This window comes from Acaromyces ingoldii (genome assembly GCF_003144295.1).
Source record: "Acaromyces ingoldii strain MCA 4198 unplaced genomic scaffold FA10scaffold_7, whole genome shotgun sequence".
In the NCBI taxonomy this organism is placed as follows: Eukaryota; Fungi; Basidiomycota; class Exobasidiomycetes; order Exobasidiales; family Cryptobasidiaceae; genus Acaromyces; species Acaromyces ingoldii.
This window is the reverse complement of record NW_020290253.1, coordinates 159,179-180,893: the sequence shown is the minus strand read 5'-3', so window position 1 is coordinate 180,893 and position 21,715 is coordinate 159,179. Positions and strand designations below refer to the sequence as shown.

General features: G+C 58.3%; 8 protein-coding genes across 8 annotated transcripts; 5 read left to right on the top strand and 3 right to left on the bottom strand.

The window, feature by feature from the left end:
* The first annotated feature begins 80 nt into the window (after window positions 1-80).
* Window positions 81-2,322, top strand: FA10DRAFT_276321 (phytoene desaturase). The gene is made up of 7 exons (XM_025523311.1): window positions 81-246; window positions 327-796; window positions 869-990; window positions 1,077-1,345; window positions 1,427-1,434; window positions 1,506-1,620; window positions 1,682-2,322. Exons 1-7 carry the CDS (start codon window positions 130-132, stop codon window positions 2,300-2,302), a joined length of 1,722 nt encoding a protein of 573 aa, XP_025374543.1. The 5' UTR covers window positions 81-129; the 3' UTR covers window positions 2,303-2,322.
* Window positions 2,323-2,509: 187 nt separating this feature from the next.
* Window positions 2,510-5,461, top strand: FA10DRAFT_234600 (hypothetical protein; the record flags this gene model as incomplete). The annotated part of the gene is made up of 6 exons (XM_025518989.1): window positions 2,510-2,981; window positions 3,033-3,487; window positions 3,560-4,325; window positions 4,422-4,983; window positions 5,067-5,070; window positions 5,150-5,461. The coding sequence occupies 6 exons, from the start codon at window positions 2,510-2,512 to the stop codon at window positions 5,459-5,461; spliced, it is 2,571 nt and encodes an 856-aa protein (XP_025374542.1).
* A 93-nt stretch (window positions 5,462-5,554) lies between these two features.
* FA10DRAFT_269305 (hypothetical protein) lies at window positions 5,555-8,614 on the bottom strand. The gene has a single exon (XM_025522699.1). It carries the CDS (start codon window positions 8,560-8,562, stop codon window positions 5,674-5,676), a length of 2,889 nt encoding a protein of 962 aa, XP_025374541.1. The 5' UTR covers window positions 8,563-8,614; the 3' UTR covers window positions 5,555-5,673.
* Window positions 8,615-8,736: 122 nt separating this feature from the next.
* Window positions 8,737-10,355, top strand: FA10DRAFT_269304 (hypothetical protein). Its single transcript, XM_025522698.1, has 2 exons — window positions 8,737-9,819; window positions 9,884-10,355. Exons 1-2 carry the CDS (start codon window positions 8,766-8,768, stop codon window positions 10,057-10,059), a joined length of 1,230 nt encoding a protein of 409 aa, XP_025374540.1. The 5' UTR covers window positions 8,737-8,765; the 3' UTR covers window positions 10,060-10,355.
* On the bottom strand, window positions 9,911-12,005 carry FA10DRAFT_269303 (DnaJ-domain-containing protein). The gene is made up of 4 exons (XM_025522697.1): window positions 11,545-12,005; window positions 11,303-11,482; window positions 10,453-11,214; window positions 9,911-10,388 (listed from the first exon to the last, which is right to left on the bottom strand). The coding sequence occupies exons 1-4, from the start codon at window positions 11,850-11,852 to the stop codon at window positions 10,181-10,183; spliced, it is 1,458 nt and encodes a 485-aa protein (XP_025374539.1). The 5' UTR covers window positions 11,853-12,005; the 3' UTR covers window positions 9,911-10,180.
* A 993-nt stretch (window positions 12,006-12,998) lies between these two features.
* FA10DRAFT_183259 (hypothetical protein) lies at window positions 12,999-14,874 on the top strand. Its single transcript, XM_025518321.1, has 3 exons — window positions 12,999-13,137; window positions 13,211-14,038; window positions 14,112-14,874. The coding sequence occupies exons 1-3, from the start codon at window positions 13,081-13,083 to the stop codon at window positions 14,742-14,744; spliced, it is 1,518 nt and encodes a 505-aa protein (XP_025374538.1). The 5' UTR covers window positions 12,999-13,080; the 3' UTR covers window positions 14,745-14,874.
* On the bottom strand, window positions 14,783-15,830 carry FA10DRAFT_183265 (hypothetical protein). The gene has a single exon (XM_025518322.1). It carries the CDS (start codon window positions 15,536-15,538, stop codon window positions 15,005-15,007), a length of 534 nt encoding a protein of 177 aa, XP_025374537.1. The 5' UTR covers window positions 15,539-15,830; the 3' UTR covers window positions 14,783-15,004.
* Window positions 15,831-16,748: 918 nt separating this feature from the next.
* Window positions 16,749-21,451, top strand: FA10DRAFT_304126 (hypothetical protein). Its single transcript, XM_025525320.1, has 3 exons — window positions 16,749-17,027; window positions 17,099-17,194; window positions 17,281-21,451. Exons 1-3 carry the CDS (start codon window positions 16,995-16,997, stop codon window positions 21,292-21,294), a joined length of 4,143 nt encoding a protein of 1,380 aa, XP_025374536.1. The 5' UTR covers window positions 16,749-16,994; the 3' UTR covers window positions 21,295-21,451.
* The last annotated feature ends 264 nt before the right edge of the window (window positions 21,452-21,715 follow it).

Genomic DNA, 21,715 nt, shown 5'->3' with positions numbered 1-21,715 from the left:
GAAAAGTGGCGCGTGCGCGACGCGGTGCACGGACTGCATTAGGTGATGTGCCTAGGGAAGCAACACGCATGCACCGACTGCTTTCTTCTTCGTTTTCTTCCTCAAGACATCATTCCAAGATAGAGGTTGATGGCAAATACTTCGAGCAGCAGAAAGCACGTCATCGTCATTGGCGCTGGTGTCGGCGGGGCTGCTCTGGCAGCAAGGCTGGCTCATCGCGGCTACAAGGTCACGGTGGTGGAGAAGGTACAGTCACCCATGCCCCTTCCCCTTCATTGGCAAGCTTCTCCTCGCCGTGGCTGATCCTCGTTGTCTCTGTTCGACAGCACTCGCAACTGGGAGGGCGCTGCTCGCTGCTGCAGTCGGATAGGCATAGATGGGATGTGGGACCATCGCTGTACCTCATGCCCGAGCTCTTTGAGTCCTTCTTCTCCTCGCTTGGCCTCAACATCGACGATTACGTCAGCCTCGAACGGTGCGAGCCCTCGTACAAGGTCCACTTCGCCCCGCCAAAAAGTGCCAGAGGCCCCGTTGAGCCGCTTGAGCTGTCGACCTCGCTTCCCAAGCTTGGACCGGCGCTCGCGCGTTACGAAGGGCCGGCGGGCAACGACGATGCCCTGGGCTCCTTTCTCGCCTTCCTCAAAGAGGCCGGCGACCACTACGAGGAGAGCGTGCGATATGTCTTGCTAAAGGACTGGAACCACCTCCTGCCAGCACTGATGCGGTGGGACATGTACCCAATGCTGCTCAGGACAAGAGTACTGCGCATCTGGTCCACAGCTTGGCGTCGAGCCTGGTGAGTTGCATCCGTGTCGTCGCTTTGCCCCACCCACTGGTGCCTGACTTCTGCATGCCGACATCCTACCAGCCACTACTTTCGTTCGGACGAGGTGCGACGAGCAATGACGTTCTCGTCGATGTACATGGGCATGTCTCCCTTTGAAGCGCCTGCCACCTATACCCTGCTTCAATACGCCGAGTACGCCAAAGGTGACCATCGCCTTCTCCTCTTCCATTTGTGCCACTGGCTTTGCCTTTGTCTGACGTGGAGTCTCTCCTTCTTCTCTCCTCCACAGGCGTCTTTTACCCCATCGGCGGCTTTCAGACGGTCGTTGCCGCATTTGCAAAGGTCGCGGTGCAGTTTGGCGCTCGCTTCATCTATGACGCCACCGTCACACGCATCACATTGGCAGGCGATGAAGGCCCAGAGGAAGACGAGGTCGAGAAGATGCTCGTCTCCGACACCAAGCGGCCCAAAACCTCCCGCGTCAAGGGCGTGGAGCTGGCCGACGGAACAAAGATCGAGGCAGACGCCGTCGTCAGCAACGCAGACCTCATTTGGACTGTGAGTCGAGCCAGCCTCGTTGGTATGGAAGGGCTTATTGCTGACCTGCAAATCATGTCCTTGACACTTCCTTCCCTGTAGTACAACAAGTGAGACCAAGACGCTTGCTCGCTCGCCCTGGGGAACGATGGTATCTGACCTAAACCCTCTCTCTCTGCAGCCTGCTCCCACCGTCATCTTATGCGAAACGCCTCCGAGGCAAGAAGCAGACATGCAGTTCCATCTCCTTCTACTGGGGTCTGAGCGAGGTCGTCGAAGAGCTTGGGATGCACAATGTAAGCATTCCACATCCTACTTTTCCCAACTATGTACACTAACCATCGGCCGATATCGTAGATCTTCCTCGCCCAGGACTACCGCGAATCCTTCGATGAGATCTTCAAGGATGGCAAGGTGCCCACCGAACCATCTTTCTATGTCAATGTGCCCTCGCGTGTAGACCCTTCTGCAGCTCCCCGAGGCGGAGACACGATGGTGATCCTCGTCCCTTGTGGTCCAATCGCCAGCAGCAATGCACCAGAGGGCTACAAGGACAAGGCCTCGTTCGAAGCCATAAAGACCAAAGTGCGCGCACAGGTACTCGCTGTCCTCCAGTCGCGCATCGGCAGGGACATTTCGGCACTGATTCGAGAGGAGCACGTCATGGACCCGTGGGACTGGCGCGAGAAATACGGCTTGTGGAACGGCAGCATCTTGGGTCTCAGCCACTGCGTCTCACAGGTCCTGTGGTTCCGGCCGAGCAACCAGCACGAGACGCTGCGCAACATGTTCTTCGTGGGTGCCAGCGCAATGCCGGGGACTGGCGTGCCTGTCGTGTGCGCCGGCAGCGGTATCGTGGCAGACAAGGTGGACCAGTACTTTCAAAATAACAGCGCTCCGCAGTCGTATATCGCGGCCGTCTTCTCGCTGCTATCCCTCTTCATCTCCATGTCACTCATGTACCTCGTTCTTCTCTAATCATATTCCTGCTTGCCTAGAAGAGGTCCTTTGTCTGTGCAAGAAGAGAGCGAGCGAATCGAGGTCGTTACGGTGCCTCATCGTCGTGAATCCGGCCACACGTGGGCAGTGGCGTGGCCAACGCGATTCAAACCTAAATCTTCGTGGAGGCGACGCCATCTTCCACGGAGACCAGCAACTTAGCCCGATGCTCAAGCAGAGACGAGAATGTTGAACGTCCGCCAGCCTCTGGATCGGAGACGATCGTCTGTCTCGGCCGCCGGCACTGGTTCCCGGCCGGCGATGCGATCCAAGTTCTCCGTCTCGTACGAAGCCCTGCTGGCAGGGGAGCACCCCTGGCAGCAGCAGCAGCAGCAGCAGCAGCAGCAGCAGCAACAGCAGCAGCAGCGCTCTCTGCAGTCGTCCCCACAGCAGCACCACGAGCGACATGGAGGGTTTTCCTCTCCGCCAACATCAAAGGCCTCTTCGTCCGGGAAGAAGCCATCGGCGCCCCGAGCGCGCTTCTACGCGGACCTCTTGTGCCTCGCGGTCGAGCCATCTACGCTCTCGCAACTCGTCGCAGACGTGCCGGCGGCGAGCCTTGTCGACGAGGATGAAGCGAGCAAGGGAGCCAGAATAAGGGACAACGTGGGCAGTCTCTGGAGAGAGTGCCTCAAGCTTTGGAGAGACGTGCCTGCGGGTTTTTCTCTGGGTCCGGGAGGAGCTGGTGCCGCTGGAGAAGAAGCAGGAGGGTCCGACGAGGTACGGCGCAACAATGCTATTGAAACGCTCGTCCATCTCTCGAAACCCATCTTGGCAAAGCAATTTCCACACGCCAGCACCAGTCTCGACCTCATCTCGATCTTTGCAGGCAGCATTGACGAGGCTGACGAGGTCTTTGAGACCCTCGTGGCATGCATCGACGAGGGCCTTCGAGGCGAGCTCGACGATCCCAGTCTCTCGGCTCGCCAGAACAGGCCGGCCTCTCGCATTCCGTCCTCGCCTTCCAATGACCTCACCTCGTCGCTCCAGAGGCAACAGGCCCATGCGCAAATGATGCCACCCAGCCTGGCAGAGATTTTCAACCATCGACTCAAGGCCACGAGACTCGCCGTCGTTTGGATCAGTCATGTCTCCTCGACAAACCTGGCCGCCTACTTTGTCCGAAGGGACCTCTTTGTTGCCGCCGGCACATCACTCAGCCTCGTCCAGTCGATTGTGCAGAACGTGCAAGCGGCCAAGAAGCGCGGCGAGGACCCCTTGTCTGACGAAGACGAGGACCTGCTTCGCGAGGTGGTGCGAGAGACGACACTGCTCTTTGGCCTTCTCGCTGGACTCGGCCAGGGTGCCTCGTCCTCTTCCGGCATTGGCGCTCGAGGCGGTGGTGGGGGCTTCGGGGGATACGATGCAACAGGTTCAGCCTCCAACAGTCCGTACTTTCGCAGGCTCTGTGATTGGGTCGACAGCGGTTCTATGGCTCTCGTCCGTGATGTCGCCGCAGCTGATCTCGAGGCCAGTTGGAAAGCGTACGAGCAGGCCTCTTCTGCTCCGCAGACCGGTCCAACGGCGGCTGGTTATGCCATTGGAGGACTGGCAGAGGGAGTTAAGCGCTTGGGACTCAGCTCGGCGAGCCCGGCGAACAGCGAAGCATCGACCCTTCTCTCCACCGTCCACCTGCCTCCGCCAGTCGCCTCGACGCTTCTTCCGATCTTCCTCCTGACAAGGGCGAACGAAGCATTTGTCGATATCGCTCTTCGCAAAGGCTCTTCTGCCGATGCTTCCGAGGCCGATACACCTTCGATCTTGGCACCGCAAGATCAGACATTCGCGACTGCCCTCCTCTCGCTGGGCAGCTATCTGGCCACCCATGCTTCCGCCTCCAATCGGTCAAGGTCGTATGCCAGACTGTCACTTCTCGCTCAGCTCGGCCTATTGAGCACTAGTCCAGGCATCGATGCGTTGATTCTGTCCGAGAGGCAGGAGGAAGTAGCCAAAGTCAAGCTCTGCAGCCAGAGGGCAGGGCCGCGACCGATCAAGAGCCCCAGTACAAGCAGCGACAACATCACCACTCTCAAGTCGCTTCTCGAGCGTCGTGCCACCACCACAAAGGATCAGTCTTCGGACGGAGAAAAGGGAGGAGCCAGGACGAGACTGGTGACCAACATTCTCGATTCCATCTGCCAGTTCCTGCGCTTCAATCTGCGAAAGCGACTCGACGTGCCTGCCTACCTCATTGCTCTCCAGATTCTCAATCTCGTCCTCGAGGCATGTTCGTCCTCTCAGCAGCAACGTAGACGCATTCGGCTCGAGTACGTTGGCTGGACCGACCTCTGGCGGACTCTGACGAGCGTCGCCTCGTTTCTCGCGGGGAGGCATGCCGAGCTCAAGGGTGTCGAGACGGGCCAGCTGGGCCAGGCTCTCATTTCGACCTTGAGCCTGGCTGTGTTGGAGTCAGACCGCTTTCTGCCGTCGAGCCACGACGTCAACCTGTTGCTGTACGAAGTCGTCAGGAGCGGTGATGCACTCAGAAGGCTTGCTCTTGTCCTCTCGACGGCAGGGACATCATCAAACGGGCTATCAAACTCCTCGGGCGCGGCGAGCCGGGGCGGTCAAGAAGTGATGCCAGGCTGGAGGCTGCTGGAAGCCGTCTTGATCTCCTTTGACGAGAAGCTGGCCGAATGGAGCGAAGCAAAGAGGAGCAAGTCAAAGGGCCTCCTTGGGGGCTACCTTGACTTTGCGACGTCCTGGTCCTCTTCGTCGCCAGCAGTCCCATCGAGCAATGGAGCAGAGTCCCCTGCCGGCGAAGCATCTGCGAGCGGGAGAAGCAGCCCGTCTTCGTCGACTTCTGCGCCTTCACGACCCCAGCAGAAGCAAGCCATGCCCGACGTCAACACTGTGATGCACCTCATTGCGACACTCGACATGGAGAGGCTCACGACAATGCACTCTGCTCCTCCTTCCTCTGGCCCTTCTCCCTCTGGCGGCGCGGCAACGCCTTGGGCGTCCTCGGCGTCGTATGGCGGTCAGCATCGGACAAATCACGCAAGGCAGGTTCACAACGAATGGCTCGAAAGAGCAGAGGCGCAATGCCTTTCCGAGGCGCTCAGGTTCGCGGCGGAAGATATGCGCGCCGTCGTCGTGTCTCCCATAGCTTCTGCAAACGCAGCAACATCCCCTTGACATGGCCTCTCTATCGTCGCAACACCATGTATACCCTACGCTGCTCTTTTTAGCAAATCTTGGCTGGGCATCCTAGTCGCATCTCCGCAAAGTGAATGAGACAAGTACAATTGCTGCAAGCTTCTACGCTGTCACTATCGCTACTGCACATGTTGATCCTCTGAACACAGTAACAGGATCATGATGGGTTTCCATGTAGCGCCATCCCGACTTTATGTCTCTCCCTCTTTCCCTCCATCGTCCAGAGGCAGGACAGGTAGCCGAGCGAGCTTCACCTGCTTTTCCAGGCCGAAATTGTGCACGTCCTCGCGCACGAGCCGACACAGGTCCTGCGTCTCTTTTGCATCGGCTCTCGAGAGCAGATTGATGACAGCGCGCATAAAGATAGCGTCCGGCCTCTCTGCCTGCTCCTCTCCGAAACCAGCGCGCTTCAAGAGCGTAGCCTCGTCTTCTACCTCTTCCTCCCACGATGGTTCGGCAACCGCAGCCGATTCGTACCACCGCGCACGAAGCGCCAGATAGGCTTCGCGTGCCCGAACGACGGCGGCATGGGCTCGTAGCATGGGACTGGCTCGCTGTGAAGCGCGGCTGCGGCCGGTCGAGGTCTCGTCGAACCAACCTCGAACGTAAAGGGCAGAGATGGGGATCGTACGCCCTCTGGGGGCGCGAAGCCAGTGACCACGCAGCGAGACCACCGCCCGCCGCTGCGCCTTTGCAGCAACTGTGGCCTTTCGAGATTCGGTAAGCACAGCGTTGCTGGTTTGCAGTGTCGAGTTAGTCTTGGTGGTCGTAATCGCGACCCCGTTCTCGTCTGGCTTTTCAGTGGATGTGTTTAGAGAGGAGCGCTGCATTCGAGAGTAGCTGGCCTCTACTGCCCAAAGCTTCATCATGCTAGTGTAGGCCTCAATCGGGATGCGCCAGCCTTCGTACATGTCCTTTGGACCCTTGCTCCGCTTGCTTGCGCGCTTCATCAGCTTCCAGACGCGCTCTGCCAGCCCCGTCTTTCTCGACAAGGCAAGAAGGTGAAGCGCCATCGTCAATGTACGCGGCTCGAATGCTGCCGGCGGCTCATTTCGGTTGGCGATCGACCGCAGCCTTCTTCGAAGAAAGGCAGCTCTCCTTCGAAGATCCAGAGACGGATAAAGAGCAAAGATGATCCGAGCTGGGCTGACACCAGTCTTGAGGACCAACGTTGCGCTGCGTCCGAGGTAAAGCTTTTGATAAAGACCATGAGTGGTGATGATCTTGAGGAGCGCAGTGAGGCGATACGGGTCGTTGGACAAGAGTCCGCCCTCAAGCAACCAGATCCACGAGTTTAGGCTGGGTGCACTGTCCTTGATCTCATGGATCGCTGCTAATTCCGGATGCTCTCGTTTCTGCGCCTGAATTTCCTGCTGTTGCTTCCTCTGCAATGCATTCGTCTCTTCGATCGCCAATCGAATGACAGCGGTCAGCAGGGGCTTGTCGCGTAGCTCGTTGGCATGATGCAGCAGCACATTTATCGTCGTCGCGTCGGGCTTGGGTCCTTCTCGGCTCATGCGCTTGAGGATGCTCATCGCGAGTTTTGGAGAAGGTTTTGGGTGGGCATCACGATGGAGAAGCATTGCCACCAAGGTGTTGTACGTCTTGACGGATAAGTGGGGAGCCAGCGAAGGATCACCGAGCCAAGTAGTGATCCAGCGCCTCAACGATTCGCTGGCACCCTTTGCCTCTATCCCTGCATTGACGACTTCTGTTCGCTGTGCTCCTTGGACATTGCCCCTGCTCTCCTTCTCAAGTCCCAAACGCCCGCGCGAAAGCTCGAGCAGTGCGATCGATCTGACGATGGTGTTGCGCGGCTTGAGTAGCGGCTTCATGCTTCTCCCACCGCCGACCTCTTCGCTGACTTGCATACCTCCAGCTTCAAGCAGTAGAGCCAACCTTCGGAGTCCTCTGGCGTAGTCGTAAAAGCAGCTGAGCCAGCTCGTGCCGTCACTCATTGTTGATCGACCATTGACGTGCAGCGAGTGCGTCATCTTCCGATATGCTCTCAAGTGATTCCCCAGCAGATTCGACAAGGCGTAGCATCGCCTGGACGAGGGCCCAAATAAACGGGCCGAATCCTCCCAGACCAGAACCGCTTCTGCAAATCGCTTGCCCTCGAGCAGGGCTTTCACGTGCTGCTTCATGGTGTGGAACACCGCATCGCCTCCGTCCTCGTAATCACCTTCGACCAGGACAGGGAGATCCCACGCCCACAGAGGTATGCGCTTGACAGAACTCCAGAGGTGGACCATGGCTTGTCGCGCCTCGACGCTGGGAAAGCCTCTGCGACTCCTCAGCCTGTCCTCCGAAGGGAAGGTGAGATCGTCTGTGATCTCGCACAGCACCGAGCTTGTTCGTACAATGTCCGTGGCGGGCGTATAGGCGATGTCCTTGTGTGTCCTGATGGTGAAGCTGGCGATGCTCTCGTCGACGAGCTCGGAGATGCCCGCCTTGATGAGGCCGACCTCCCACGCATAGTGGTCGCCCAGGATCTGAGCCTGCATAAGCGCCGTTTCCTTTCCATTGAGCGCCCTCAGAGTTCTGACGACCTGCAAGTAGGCTGCTCGGACGATGCTGATCTCGTATGAGAGGTCCTTGCCCTTTCCTCCGTACTTTTGGTGCGTATCGAGGAGCTGGCGCAGGACCACGATGGCGTCGGCGAGCCTCTGGCGAATGATGACTAGATTGTCAGAGAAGGAGACGTCGCGGGAGAAATGAATGGCCTGGTCGCAGAGCGAGGTGAGGTAGTCGGTCCCCGGCTGACGTTGTACCGAAGTGGACGAAGAGGGAGCCGCGGCCGCCGCAAAGCTGTATGTGCTCGTCGACGGACTGGACTGCTCTCGCGATGCATCGCTGTTGCCTTTGTTGCTTTCAGCAGCGACTGAGGCAGCCGAAGACGACGATGAGGCCGATCGAACATGTAAGAAGTCATGGCGAGATCCGACGCTCCAGAAAGAGGCGTTAGGGGGCGGCAACCTTGGAAGGCAGGCCGAATGATGGGGCAGAAACGACACGCTGGGCTTCGGAACAGCAGCCGAGGAGAGCGCGCGCAGCCTAGCCGAGCTGCATCGTCCCATCACACTAGCCCGCTGCTAACCTGACCGCTCAGCACCTCCCCACGATCATCGGCGACGACTTGGCGAGAGGAAGTGATCTTCTCGACCAGACCTGCCATTTTTTTAGTGCTCGCCTTCACGTGTTTTATTTTAGGCAGCAGGGAAACGACACTGGAGCTCCACTCCACGGAAATTGGCCAACAGCCATTTAGTACGATGCTGCAATGGAAAGCTCGCTGCAGGAGCGGCTCAAGAGACTACGAGAGCGCGAGCTAGCACGAGCAAAGAAGCCTTCTGCGGCGGCGTCGTCTTCAGGCGCGGGCACGACTCTGGGGGCAGATCATAGCGCAGCAGTGGCCGAGGACGACATCGAAGCACTCATCGCTCAGGCACGCGATGAGGTGTCCATCGACGGCCAGCACGGTGTGACGTACGACAACGACGAAGAGTACGAGGAGGACCTAGAAGGGAGCGTCGACTGGCGCACAGGCAACGTTGCGTCCGATGACGAGAGCAGGGCGACGGTGGCACAGCCAATCAGCCGACGGGAGCTGGACGAGGTGACAGCGGAGGCACACAAGCTCGCCCTCGAAGCACAGCACGGACTGCAGGACCTTTCTCGAGAAGGGCAAGGACCGCCCAAGCAGAAACAAAAGGCTGGTCAGCTCGAGCTAGAGCCAAGGGAGAAGCCCATACTGACGAGAGCATCCACGGGCCAAGATGGATCAGAAGATCTGCAAGACGAGCTCGCAGACGCTCTCGCGAGCGAGATTGGGGAGGGCGAGAGCACGAAACCGTCGCTCAAGAATCACGAGCTGGTAGCAGAGCCTACCACTGCGGGTGACAGAGAGCGCGATCCCTCCTCCCCAGGCCAAGCGAAGGGAGAGCCCCAAGAAGCTGACGATCTCCTCTCTCGACTGGCTCTTTTGCGCGCTGGCAAGAGCCCGACGGCAAGCCAAAGCTCGAGCTCTCTCTTGCCTCAGCGCTCAGCACCAATCGAAAGCGAGTCGTGGGCCGACCCTTTCGATCTGCCAAGTGCTCCGAAGGACGAGCCGATCAGAAGCACCAGAGATGGTAGGGAGGAGGAGAAGGAGGATGACTGGAGGGCCCGGCATGATGTACAGGGGCGAGATCTCTCCGCGTTTGAGAAGCTCGTCCGACTGGACGCAAACAAGCTTGGCGAGCCGAGCGCGAGGTCAATCGGAGCCAAAGGGGGGCCGCTGGTCAAGAAGCAAGCAACGAATGACAACGACGAGGGCGACCCAGACGAGTGGTGCTGTGGGTATCTTGTCTGTGTTTTTTTTTCGAGGCAGTTCCCTAATCTTGTTTTGACACCTTTCAGGCATCTGCACCAATGACGCCGTCTTCGAGTGCACGGGCTGCGACGATGATCGGTACTGCGAAGCATGTTGGAGAGAGGGCCATGAGACAATGGACGCCGAAGAGAAGAGGGAGCACCGGGCAAAGCACATCGTCCGTGCTCGGCCGAAGCGTCGCTTGATGGCGGCGGCAGCTTGAACCCTCTGCTCACGTACTCTTTACTATCTTTTCTCGCTCAGTCGCTTCATCGCTTTTCTAGCAATTGACTGGCTCTTGTAAATATGTGAAGCATGGATATACACGAGGCAGCGAGCGACGGCTACTTTGGGTCAATTTGGACATAGTCTCGCTCGTCTGCCTCGACGTCTGGCTTGACGGAGCTGTACACCTCTGCAACAAGGCCGAGGGCAGTGGCGCGTAACCGCTGCGTCTCCTTGTTCACGCCTGCGTCGTACAGGACCCTCTCTGTCACCTCTCGAATGACCGATTCCACCTCGAGCTTGGCGCCCTTGAACAGAGCCCGCATCCTGCAAGGCGATAACGTCAGTCTCTATAAATGCGCTTCTCGGGTCACTGGTCAAGGGAACGCACCCCTTTTGCGCGGCATCTTCTTCGAGCTGTTTCTTGCGCTCCTCGGTGATCCCCTGCTCTTCCGCCTTTGCCAGCTCCTCGAACACGCTCTTGAGCTCCAGCGCAGCGCGCACCGTGCTCACCGTCTCGCGCACCACGTGGAACGACGAGGCGGCGGAGTGGAACACGCCACCAATGCCCCAGAGCATGCCCGTCGAGGCCAGGTAGTGCTTTGCCTTTGCTCCATAGACGAATGCCACGGCATGCAGCAGCTCCACGCCGTAACTCTCCTTCTTGAGCTCCTCTGCCTCGATGCGTGTGATCTCGCGGAAGCTCTCAGCCACCTGCCTCTCGAGATCGGTATCATTTGCGTTGCGGACGCTCTCGGTAAAGACGCTGAGCTTCCGGACAAGGTTGTCTGCCAGCCTTGCCACGCGCTCCTCTCTCAGCTTCGCTCGTTCGGCATCACGCTTGCGCTCCTTTTCCTCCTTGGCCGCCTTTTGCTCGGGTGTGAGCTGGTCCTTTTTGCTCGATGCGCTCACATCGGTGCCTGATCCCTGGCCTCCTCCAGCACTGCCATCAGCGCCCGCCTCGCCTGCGGCGGCCTGCTTTTCCAGGTCCTCCGAGTCCTGCTGCAGGGCCTCCTTCATGTCCTTGCCGATGCTGATTGTCCCAATGATGTCCTTGAATCTGGCGCCACCAAAGAGGCTCCCAAAGACTTCTTCTGGGTCCACAAAGCCGTCCTCGGGCACAAGTCCAGGCGTCGAGGCCCCGAATTCATTGCTGTTGTGGCACGGATCTCGTCAGCGGTGTATGCTCGCAATAGAGAGAGATGGGACAGAAAATACAGGCCCATTGCTTCGACACTCACTACTTATGTCTCAGGTCAGGGTCCGAAAGAACCTGATAGGCCGTCGCCAGCGTCTTGAAGCGCTCCTCGCCCTCGGGGTCATTTGGATTCTTGTCCGGGTGCAGCTTGATGGCCAACTTTCTGTACGCTTTTTTGATCTCGTCCATCGTTGCATTGGCCGGCAGCCCCAAGGTATCATAGCTTGGTGTCGCGTGAGCGACTCAGCTTGAGCAATCTCGATCGGGATAAGGAGCTCGACTCACTAGGTCATGTCGAGTGGCTTCTCGTCTGTGCCGATGCGGCGCTTGTTCGACTTTGGCCGGTCCTTTCCATTGCTCTGCCGGGCCTCTCGCACCATCCGTGGCGCTCCAGGTGGCTCGAAGCGCTGCTTGCAGCTGCAGCACGTCACCCTGAACGACGTGTCGCTCGACGGAAGCGCCGACAGCGTCGACGCGGGCGGCGTCAGGTACTCGATCGCGGCCTTGCATGACGGGTACGGGCAGGTGACGGACTGGTATGGCTCCTTTGGCCGCGATTCGAGAATCAGGCTCGAGCTCGACGACGCCGCCATGGTGTGCTCTCACGGCTGATTTCAGGGTTGTGCGCCCTTCACGGGTTGGCTCTCAGTAATGGAATCGGGTTGAAAAATTAAATGGCTTATGTAAGCTTCCCCTGCAGTGTCCTCCTCGAAGGGCTCCGAAGTGTTGTTTGCTGTCGCTGGCCTTGGCAGATAAGGTACGGGTGTCCTCTCTCTCAGCTGGAAAACATAATCATGACACACATACAGCTAGTAGTAGTACGATACATACTAGGCTGGCAATTGAGACAGGCAATTGAGACAACGATGAGAATGCTAGCCGAAGAGAGCGTGCAGTGCGTCGTCTCTATTTACCATTGAGGACGAATGAAAAAGAAGCTGCTATCGGCGAGCAGGAAGAACGTGGAGGAACCGCTATCTATGTCGCATTTTCGGCCGTTGGGTTAGGGCTGCTGGCCGGCCTGGGCTTGCTTCCAGCTCACGCGGGGGCGATTTTGATTTTGGTCCGTCACGCACGCAAGAACGAAATCGCTTTTTTTGGACTTTCGCCTTTTTTTTTTTTTGGAGGAAAGTGCGAGCGAGGTCCCACCGCCTCCTTTCTTTTTTTTTTTTTTTTTTTTTTTGACCTTTAATTTTTCTTTCCTCCTTCCCTCCCTTCAGCACACCTTCCACCACTGCCTTGGTCTTCGTCCACCGAGCGTCTGCGGGTTCCTCTTTCTCTTCCGTCTCTTTCTCCTTCCGCTCCTTTGCGTGTACAGGTCGTGCGAGGGTGAGTGTCTGCTCCGTCTGTGCGGTCTTCTCCCCGCAGCGTCGTCGAGGCGGGAGAGGGTGCCTTGCAATTGCCGAGCCCAGGCGCCTGGCAGTGCAGTGCTCCTGGGGCTTCTCCCTCTCCCGCTCGCTTGCTGGCTTACAAGGCGTGGGGAGCATTTCTTCTTGGTCTTTTCTTTTTCTCTCGGACACTCTTGCTGAACATTACGCCTGCTCCCCCTTCCCCCTCACTTTCTTTTTTTCTGCCCCTTTGTTCTGTTGAGCAGCACACTCAGGGCTCATTCACTTGGGCTGCCTGGTCAACTATTGCGCCGACGACCACGACTTGAACATCGAACACCCGCCCCAGCGATCTGCACCAACTGTTCCTATCTCTCCTCTAATCTCTCTCTCTCTCTCTCTCTTTCTCGCTCAGTCGCTCAGTCGCTCTGTCGCTCAGTCTCCCTCTCGCGTTCTCGCTCGCCTCGACAACCCCGCTTCTCGTTGATCAACCATGTCATTCGCTGCCAGCAGCGGAGTCCGCAGCACAGATGGTGGTCCCGTCGTGGGGGTGAGTTGTTGAAGTAAGCCCTTTGCAGTGCTGTGGGACATCCTTGGCTCACCGGGTGAACCGCCGTTGGCAGTCATTCTCGGCCACACCCACTGGTCTGCACGACTCCAACATGCGCGCAAGCACCCACGATGACCTTCCACCGGCCTCTGCGCCGTCGGCAGTGCCCACCCAGGGCAGGCGACGCGAGTCAATAGGCGGGCAGCTCCGCAGACTCGACTCGTCGACGGTCGCTGCCGCGGGAGGCGGTCATTTCCACTCGAGAATCGTCAACGGCCAGTCGATGCCCTCGAGCCGCATCTCGGTCTCGCCCCGCGCCATTCCCTCTTCGATTGGAGCGGGCGCTGGTGGCCTCGAGGCGAGCAGCCTTTCCACGTCCTTTGGCACCGCTGGCGAGGCTCTCACGTCAAAGAGCCTCGCTAGCCTCGGAGGCAGTCTCGCCGGGAGGAGTGTTAGCAACGGCATGGCCTCTTCCACCACCACGACTTCGTCAGCGACGATGGGGACAGGGACATCGACGACAACGGCGGCAGCAGCGACGGGTGCACCAAAGTCGATTGGCCACACCCACTTTGGCCAGGAGTGCTACGGCCCGCAGCCGGGCGACCCCACGGCGCTGAACCCGCCGCCGAGTGCGATGCTGTCGGCAAAGGACATGAACTCGGGTAATGGCAAGCACAGCGGCAATAGCAGCAGCAACACAGATGACGGCAAGGACCCATCCAGCGGCGGCATCTCGGCCCGACGTGCGTCCATCAGCTCAACCGTCACCGACGACGGCGAAGTGACGGGCAAGGCGCTGAGCCAGAGTTACGGCGGTGGCGCCCACTCGATGCTGCACAAATGCGAGAGCTGCTCAAAGGTGTACAGACACCCCAGCTGCCTGATCAAGCACCGATGGGTGAGTATTTTGTGGCTGCGGTGACTTACCACTGAAAAACAAGAGCTGACGCCGAGAGGGTGACTTTACTTAGGAACACACGGTGTACTGGAAAGAGGCCTCCAAGTTCCTCATGAGCAAGCATCAGCAGGTCCAGCTCCTCGAGGCCGCCGCCATTCTCGTGGGCATGGACTGCAACGCCCGATCGCTCCCCGAGGAAAAGGCGCTCTGGCCTGCTGCCGTCAGCCCGCCGTCGTCGGGCTTGCTGGGCTCGGACAAGATCAACTTTGAGAAGCTCCTCGCGCAGAAGAACAAGAAATCAGACGGCCGCACCGCCTCTGCCTCGCCAGTGGCACAGCGGACCAGCAGCGCCTCGCTCTCGCCCCTCCACGGTTTCACCAACCTGCAGATCGGCAGGGGTGCCGCCGGCCGAATTGGCGGCGGGCCTTCTTCGACAAACAACAACGGCGATGTGCAGCATCTCACGCTCGACGAGAGCGCCGAACGGAGCCGAAGAAGCGAGAGCGCAGAGACCGACGGTGATGACGACGAGAGAGATGAAGACGATGAAGACGACGACGGTGAGGGTGACGAGAGCATGACGGGCAGCACGACCATCTCGACTGGCAGCCCCAGCCGAGAGGCCGAGGAACGCGAACGCGAACGCTATGGGCTCAGTGCTGGCGGCGATGTTCTCGCAGAGATGGAAATGGAGGGCGTCGAATGACAAGTCGGACGGTGAAGCTTGCTCCGTGTAACAGGTTTCCTCTTTCTCAGTCACACACATGCGCACAACACTTTCTCTCCCTTTCTCTCTCTCTCTCTTTCCTTTTCTCTCTCTTCTTTTCTTTTCTTGCCATTCACGTCGTCACTGGTCACCAACATATTGTATTAGGTTATGCACCCTCACATCCTCTTCTCTTCCTCTCTTTCTCTCCTCCTTTTCCCTTCACCCTTTCTTCGATTATTCGCCCTTGCGCTACGTTTTTACGCGCCGCGGCAAGAAGGAACAGACGGGCAAGTCACCAACAAAGGTCCGGGCAAGTGATGCTTCACAAAGCTGTAAATCTGTAGTGGGAAGGGGTAGGAGGAAGGAGGAAGGAAGGAATGGAATGGAAATCTACAAAGAATTGCCGACGATGCAACCGTACTCTTTCCCTTGGAAGTGGTCGCTCCCAGAATGGCGAGGTGGTCTGTGCATGCATGCCGCAGCAACTGCTGGACACGTCCCTGCGCACCTTTAAGCTTCGACAAGCTCCAGACTTCGTTGCTATTGGAACAGAATCCTGGGTTCAGGTCTCCCGGCGTGATCGAGGGACGGATCTGGGATCTGGTCTCTCCGGCCCTCGGCAGGAACGGCGTTGAAAGGCCGTGCTGCTGCATGCAAGTGCTCCAGACGTGCAGCTTTCGCTCAACATCTGTCCAGCGAAGGCGGGGGTGCTCACGTGCCGCGGCTCTTCCTTCCCGACATGTGGCGGATTTACCACGTGGTCTCTCGAGCGTCGCTGAATTGCATTGCATCCAGCAAATAGTTTGCTGCAGGACGCTGCGACGCTTGGACGTTGCTGGCCTCGTCCAGGACTATCTAGTACTACTCTACTGCTGCTGCCAATCGTGATCTCCTTTCACCGAGGCCAATCCCCCCACAATGGTACAGGACCTCGTGATTATTTTGGGTGGGATTGCCCCCAGCGTCCTCTCGCTACTCCTCTCTTTCTTTCCCTTGCAGATCGGCACCGCGGAGAATAGCGTCGATCGTGACCCTCGTTCAGGCACATCACGCCACAAGCGCCTCCCCCGCGTACTGCCACTACTGTCCTTTTCTCGGACCATGTGTCTGGAGGCTTCGTGTGCCTGCCCACGGCCCACTGCTAGCTATTATTACCTACGTCCTCGTTCCGTATTTTCACCTCTCTCACTCCCTTTTTATTTTCTTCATTTCTCATTTTGATGTGGGGTAAAGAAAAAGAAACGCCCGAGCGGGGAGAGAAAGAGGTCTGTCTAAGTAAGTAGTCCCAGAGAGCTTTCACGAGGAGCGCAAAGGCCAAGCGTAGACAAGAAAGTCAGAAGTCGCAAAACATAATTCGATCGTTGCAGGTCACTTCTCAAAGTCCGCCTCTATTGGTTCCCGCTGTGTGTCTTGACGAGGGTTGGCTGGCTAAGTTACCTAGGAAGTCGCCCTTTTTTTGGGCTTGGCTGTGCTGTTGGAGTGCCTCCCCACCAGGTAGAGTTGGGCGAGACATGATTACTTCAAAAGTTCGAATATAGCCCTCTATCTTCTTTTTTCCCTTTGCTCGTTTCACCTGCTGACGGAGCTAGAGAGTCCAGACTGAGTCTGATTTGGGTCCATATTATTGTCCTCGGCGGCGGGAGATCTTCCCCACCCCGCCCTCGGGCACAGAGATTTTGATTGCAAGCACGCTTGCGTTTCTCGCTGGATCATGAAAATGGTAAGCGGTAGTGACGCTATAGCTAGTGTGGTAGCCAATTGTAGTACTACTAGTAGTTCGTGGGGTTGCTATCTAGTTGGCATAGAGATTGCACTAGTCACCCGTCTCTCCATTTACAATTGTCCAACGTGGAGAGCTCCAATGAGCATCTGCCCTCCCCGCAAAGAAAAAGAAAAAAGGACTACAAGTGGAAAAAGTCATTACTACAAGGACTAAGATTTCTATTCGCGATGCAGAAGAAACGGACGGACCCAGCCGCCCCAGACCAGCAGGTTCGTTCGCCTTGCCGCCTATCTACTACTGGACCACTCCCTCTCTCCACTCCTTCCATCCACCACTCCCTCCTTCCGCTTCCCCTACCGCTGTGCCTGTGACTTTCCATAGTCATTGGCATTTTCAGAGCGCTGAGGAATTGTGCGACAGAGCAGGGACGACCGCTTCATCTTCATCTTTCTTGCCCCATTTTACACGATTGCACATCCACCTTCAATTTTCTTTCTATTCCCACACTCTAACGCTTGCCCAAGATGTCGACGAAGAAGAACATTGATGGCGAGGAGGTGCGTTTGGATTTATGAAAAGTAGCAGTGTTCCTGGAGAGCTGACATTCATGTCTATTTGAATCTCAAAGGTCCTCGAGGGATACCGAGGCAACCTCACGCCCGAGCACCAGAAGCAGCTGCGAGAGATGTACCGCCGCCTGTTTGAACTCTACGAGCAGAACAAGGTGAGGCGAGCGCTTCCCGCTTTTGCTTTTGTTTTTCTTTTTTTTGCCTCGTATATTGACGTACAGCTGGCCGCCCATCCTTCCAGAGCCGATCCGAGGAGCTCGAGCGCGAGGGCGGGCCCCAGGTGGCCGCAAGCCTCAAGAAGCAAAAGAAGTCCGGCGGAGACTCGGGAAAGAAGAAGGACGAGCCTGGCAAGGACATTCCCAAGGACGACAAGGCCAAGGAGGAGGCCAAGAAGCAGGAGGAGCTGCGCGACCTGCGCGACATGATGGACACCTACGGCGGGCCCTATCTCCGTCGCGCACTCTGGGAATTCGTAAAGCACGACAATCCCGACGCCGGCCTGCTTCGCTTCCTTCGAGCCCGCAAGTGGGACCTGGACCGAGCGCTGGCCATGCTTGCCGCCGCGCTCAAGTTCCGCTACGAGATGGACGTCGAAGGCATCATCTTCAAGGGTGAGGCCGGCATGTCCGACGTGCCCGGCTTCCTCAACCAGTTCCGCCGCGGTATCTCGTACATCAAGGGAAACAGTGAGGCACCTGGAGAATACCCCATCTACTTTATCCACGTCGCTCGCCACTTTACAAACGCCCAGAAGCACGAGGTGCTCCAGCAGTTCGTCCTCCTTGCCATGGAGAACGCCCGGCAGCTTACCACGCCGCCCTATGAAAAGGCCATTGTCATCTTTGACATGGGCGGCTTTGGTCTCAAGAACATGGACTGGCAGTGTGTCCTGTTCCTGGTCAAGTGCCTCGAGGCCTACTACCCCGAGTCGCTCCAGCGCATTTACGTCCACAGCGCCCCCTGGATCTTCAAGGGCATCTGGCAGGTCCTCCAGCCCATGCTCGACCCCGTTGTGAGGGACAAGATCAAGTTCAGCAGCAAGGCAGCCGACCTCAAGGACTATGCCGACACAACCAAGCTCAGAAAGGGCATGGGCGGAACCATGGACTGGGATTGGGACTACATTGAGCCCGAGCCGTCGGAGAACGACCTGACAAAAGACGAAAAGACGCGTGAGGCCATGAAGAAGGAGTACGACGACCTGGCAAAGAAGTTCGAAGAGACGACGGCCGAGTGGTTGAAGTATGACACCGACGACGAGGCGCCGGAGCTGACACACAAGCGAGAAGTGCTTGCCAAGCAGCTCCGCCTCACGGCACTGCGCATGCAGCGCTACACGCGTGCAAAGAATGTCTACCAGCGCGCCGGTCAGCTCAAGGACGACGGCAGCTTCACCTGGGAGTACCCGCAGACCGACGGCGAGACCAAGACGCAGACGGTCAACGACCGCCACAACATCCCCGCCCTTCGCAAGTGGCTCGAGGAGCACAACGAGGACACGCTCGACGACAGCGTCTGCGGCCGCCTCGGTTTCTGCGGCTCAGAGGTCGAGGGCTCCTCGGAGGGCAAGGCAAGCGGCGCTCAGTCGCAGTCGCAGGGCAAGAAGTCATCGTCGCAGAGCAACGGTGCCGCTGCGGGCGCTGCTGCTGCTGGTGGTGCCGCTGCCGGTGGTGGTGTGGCTGCCGCGCTCAAGAACAAGAAGGACAAGGTCAAGGACAAGGTGCAGGGCAACGGCAGCGCTGGAAAGGGCGACTCGGTCGGCCAGCAGGAGTCGCAGAGCCGCGCCGTCGAGGAGGAGAAGCCGCAAGAGAGCGCCGAGGAGGAGGAGCCCGAAGAGCAGCAGGAGGACAACGCCGATGCCAAAAAGGGCCAGGAGGGCCAGCAGCAGCAGACTTACACTGGCGCTGCCATGGGCGCGGTTGGTGGTGCCGCTGCTGCTGTCACGGGTGCCGCCGGCGGTACCCTGGCTTACCTCCGCGGCGAAAACAATGGCAACGACCAGCAACAGCAGCAGAAGCAGGCCCAGTCGCCCCAGCAGGAGGAGCAACCCGAAGAAGGGAACTTCGACGAGGACGACGATGCAGACTCCAACTTCAGCGAAGAGTCCATCACGCCCGAGACAGCCGTCACGCCCTCATACATCGGCGACAAGCCGCCCTCGGCATCGCAGGTCAAGCTCAGCGACGAAGAGTGCCGCAAGGATCTGGGCATTGTTCGCGAAGCCATGAGCCTCTTCCTCAACTCGCGCATGCAAGAGGCCGAAGACCTGTGCAAGGAGGGCGCCGACCACCGCCTGTACAAGGCCGAAGGCATGGCCCTCATCAACACGGTCAAGACGGTCATGACCTTTGAGCCGCAGGACTTTGAGACGTCCATCATGTGCTGCAAGCACTCGATGCACATTGCCGGCCTTCTCCGCAAGAAGCAGGGCACCATTGGCAAGATGATTGGCGGCAGCAAGCAGGCCAACTACAAGTCGATGACGCTCGTCCAGCAGCACGCCGAGCTCGTTTACGCCGAGAGCCAGCTCCTCAAGGCTGTTCTTGGTATCTTCTACGCCGGAGACAGCCTGGCCTTTGTCAAGCATGCCTTCAGCCTTCGAAACGGCTATTTTATGGTCCGCGAGCTCTTCAAGTTTGTCGAGTTCTGCGACGGCGAGGCCGAGGAGGCTCAGATCTCGGGCCGTCGTCCAACGGTGTCCGTCGACCAGGACTTCCGATCGGGCGTCTACCTGACCAACGGAATCTGCTCGCTCATCCTCTCGCTCCTGCCTACCAAGGCCCTCAAGATGATGGAGGGCTTTGGTTTCACGGGAGACCGCCGCTTCTCCCTCGATGTCTTTGCCAGGGCCGGCGGCTGGTCCAAGTCGCGCCCCCTGCCCACCATCTCGGCCGACGAGGAGGGTGTTCGCCGCCCCTTGTGCGACATTGCCATGCTTACCTACCACCTCTTCATCTCGTCATACGTGCCCGTCACGGATGTCGACTTTGAGTTTGCCGACAAGGTCCTCAGCTGGAACCTCGTCCGGTTCCCCAACGGCATCTTCTTCCTCTACTACTCGGCCCGCCTCTACGCGGCCCAGGCGCTGCCCGAAAAGGCCATCGAGTACTACCGCAACGCCATCGAGTCGCAGTCGATCTACAAGCAGCTCCACCACCTCTGCTTCTGGGATCTCAGCTTGACCTACCTGGCCACGTGCGACTTTGTGCGAGCCTACGAGTGCTACGACGTCCTGTCGCGCGAGAGCAACTGGAGCAAGGCCATCTACCAGTACGCCAAGGCCGTCATGCTCTACGAGACTGGCATGGACGACCGGGCAAAGAGTGCCACGATCATGCGCACCGTGTCCAAGTTGACCAAGAAGATTGCCGGCCGTCAGATTCCCTTTGAGCGATTCGTCATGCTCAAGGCCAAGAAGTACGTGGCACAGAACAACCGGCTGCCCCTGCCCGGCCTCGAGTTCTCCTACATCTGGCACTGCATGGCCCAGACGCCCGTGTTCCTCCTGGTCGAGAACACGCTGACGCGCATCGACGAGTTCATCGACGAGCTCGAGTCGTACCACGAGCCAAAGGCCTACGGCACGGGCGAGAGCGAGTACTGGAGCGCCTACTGCCTTGCGTTCTTCCTGCGTGGTGTCGCCCTCCGCTTTGTCGCGTACCCCGAACCCCACACCCTGGTTCGTCTGCCGGCCGAGGACTCGATTGGTCCCCTCGAGGAGATTACAGCCGATGCCAAGGCGTCGTTCGCCAAGGTGCTCGAGCACGGCGGCAAGCTCGACGAGGTGGACCGCTACCTCGTCTACTTTGCCCACTACGAGAATGGCCGCCTCCTTGCCTCGATGGGACGCGATGACCTGGCCAAGGCAGAGTTCCGCGCAGTCATGAGCGGCAAGCCTCTGGAGGCCAAGGGCAAGAAGGGCGTCGGATCGGGCAAGGCCTCGTACCTGCTCAGCAACATGTGTCAGGTCCGAACGCACGCTGCCCTCGAGACGATGCGCATCAACAAGAATCGATCGAGGGGTAGCTTCTTCAGCCAGGGAACCGGTTCGTCCTCCTTTGCTGCTGGCTCGTCGATTGGCACCATTTCGAGCCGCCAATCCTACGGCTCGAGCGCTCAGAACTCCAGCAGGAGCTCGGCGACGAGGGCCACGAGCATGAGCAGCCGGTCCACCCGGAGCCCTGCTGGCGAGGCACCCATCAGCGAGAAGCGATCCCGCGCAACCAGCAACGCTGCCACCGACTACTCTGGTTAGATGGCCTGCAAGATTGATTATTCTCTTTGCTTACTACTTCACTGTCATATGTTTTGTTATCCGTTTCCTCTTTTTTCTGTTGCTCTTTTCCCACTCTCGAATGTCTTTCGCAAAGTTATCGCTCTGGCTTCCCAATGTGATGATGTGATCTTTTACGCTCCGCTCCTGTTCACACGTCGGAGAAAGCGGCTTTTCTTTTTCTGAGCCACGCCGCGCCGTCTTTATTGCCTCATGCATGCAAGTCCAGTCAGTCGATGGAGTCTGGGCCCCCGGCCCTTGGCCCTTTCCAAACTCCACGGCCCTTTCTGCAGTCGAGGCATTAAAGAGGTCAAATTGAAGACAGTGCAACAGCGCATATTAGCTTCTACAGAGTGTTGAGAGAGTAGAGAGGTACGAAGAGTGTGTATGCAATGGTAGGAGC

Bases quoted from the DNA above. Each gene is read 5' to 3' on its own strand.
- FA10DRAFT_276321 (XM_025523311.1), top strand. From the start codon at position 130: ATGGCAAATACTTCGAGCAGCAGAAAGCACGTCATCGTCATTGGCGCT. The intron at 797-868 runs GTGAGTTGCATC...ACATCCTACCAG, and splicing joins ACAGCTTGGCGTCGAGCCTG to CCACTACTTTCGTTCGGACG. The intron at 991-1,076 runs GTGACCATCGCC...TCTCCTCCACAG, and splicing joins ATACGCCGAGTACGCCAAAG to GCGTCTTTTACCCCATCGGC.
- FA10DRAFT_269305 (XM_025522699.1), bottom strand. From the start codon at position 8,562: ATGGGACGATGCAGCTCGGCTAGGCTGCGCGCGCTCTCCTCGGCTGCT.
- FA10DRAFT_269304 (XM_025522698.1), top strand. From the start codon at position 8,766: ATGGAAAGCTCGCTGCAGGAGCGGCTCAAGAGACTACGAGAGCGCGAG. The intron at 9,820-9,883 runs GTGGGTATCTTG...GACACCTTTCAG, and splicing joins CGACCCAGACGAGTGGTGCT to GCATCTGCACCAATGACGCC.
- FA10DRAFT_269303 (XM_025522697.1), bottom strand. From the start codon at position 11,852: ATGGCGGCGTCGTCGAGCTCGAGCCTGATTCTCGAATCGCGGCCAAAG. The intron at 11,483-11,544 runs GTGAGTCGAGCT...CGCGACACCAAG, and splicing joins AAGCCACTCGACATGACCTA to CTATGATACCTTGGGGCTGC. The intron at 10,389-10,452 runs GTGCGTTCCCTT...ATCGCCTTGCAG, and splicing joins GAAGATGCCGCGCAAAAGGG to GATGCGGGCTCTGTTCAAGG.
- FA10DRAFT_183259 (XM_025518321.1), top strand. From the start codon at position 13,081: ATGTCATTCGCTGCCAGCAGCGGAGTCCGCAGCACAGATGGTGGTCCC. The intron at 13,138-13,210 runs GTGAGTTGTTGA...CGCCGTTGGCAG, and splicing joins ATGGTGGTCCCGTCGTGGGG to TCATTCTCGGCCACACCCAC. The intron at 14,039-14,111 runs GTGAGTATTTTG...GACTTTACTTAG, and splicing joins GCCTGATCAAGCACCGATGG to GAACACACGGTGTACTGGAA.
- FA10DRAFT_183265 (XM_025518322.1), bottom strand. From the start codon at position 15,538: ATGCAATGCAATTCAGCGACGCTCGAGAGACCACGTGGTAAATCCGCC.
- FA10DRAFT_304126 (XM_025525320.1), top strand. From the start codon at position 16,995: ATGTCGACGAAGAAGAACATTGATGGCGAGGAG. The intron at 17,028-17,098 runs GTGCGTTTGGAT...TGAATCTCAAAG, and splicing joins AGAACATTGATGGCGAGGAG to GTCCTCGAGGGATACCGAGG. The intron at 17,195-17,280 runs GTGAGGCGAGCG...CCATCCTTCCAG, and splicing joins AACTCTACGAGCAGAACAAG to AGCCGATCCGAGGAGCTCGA.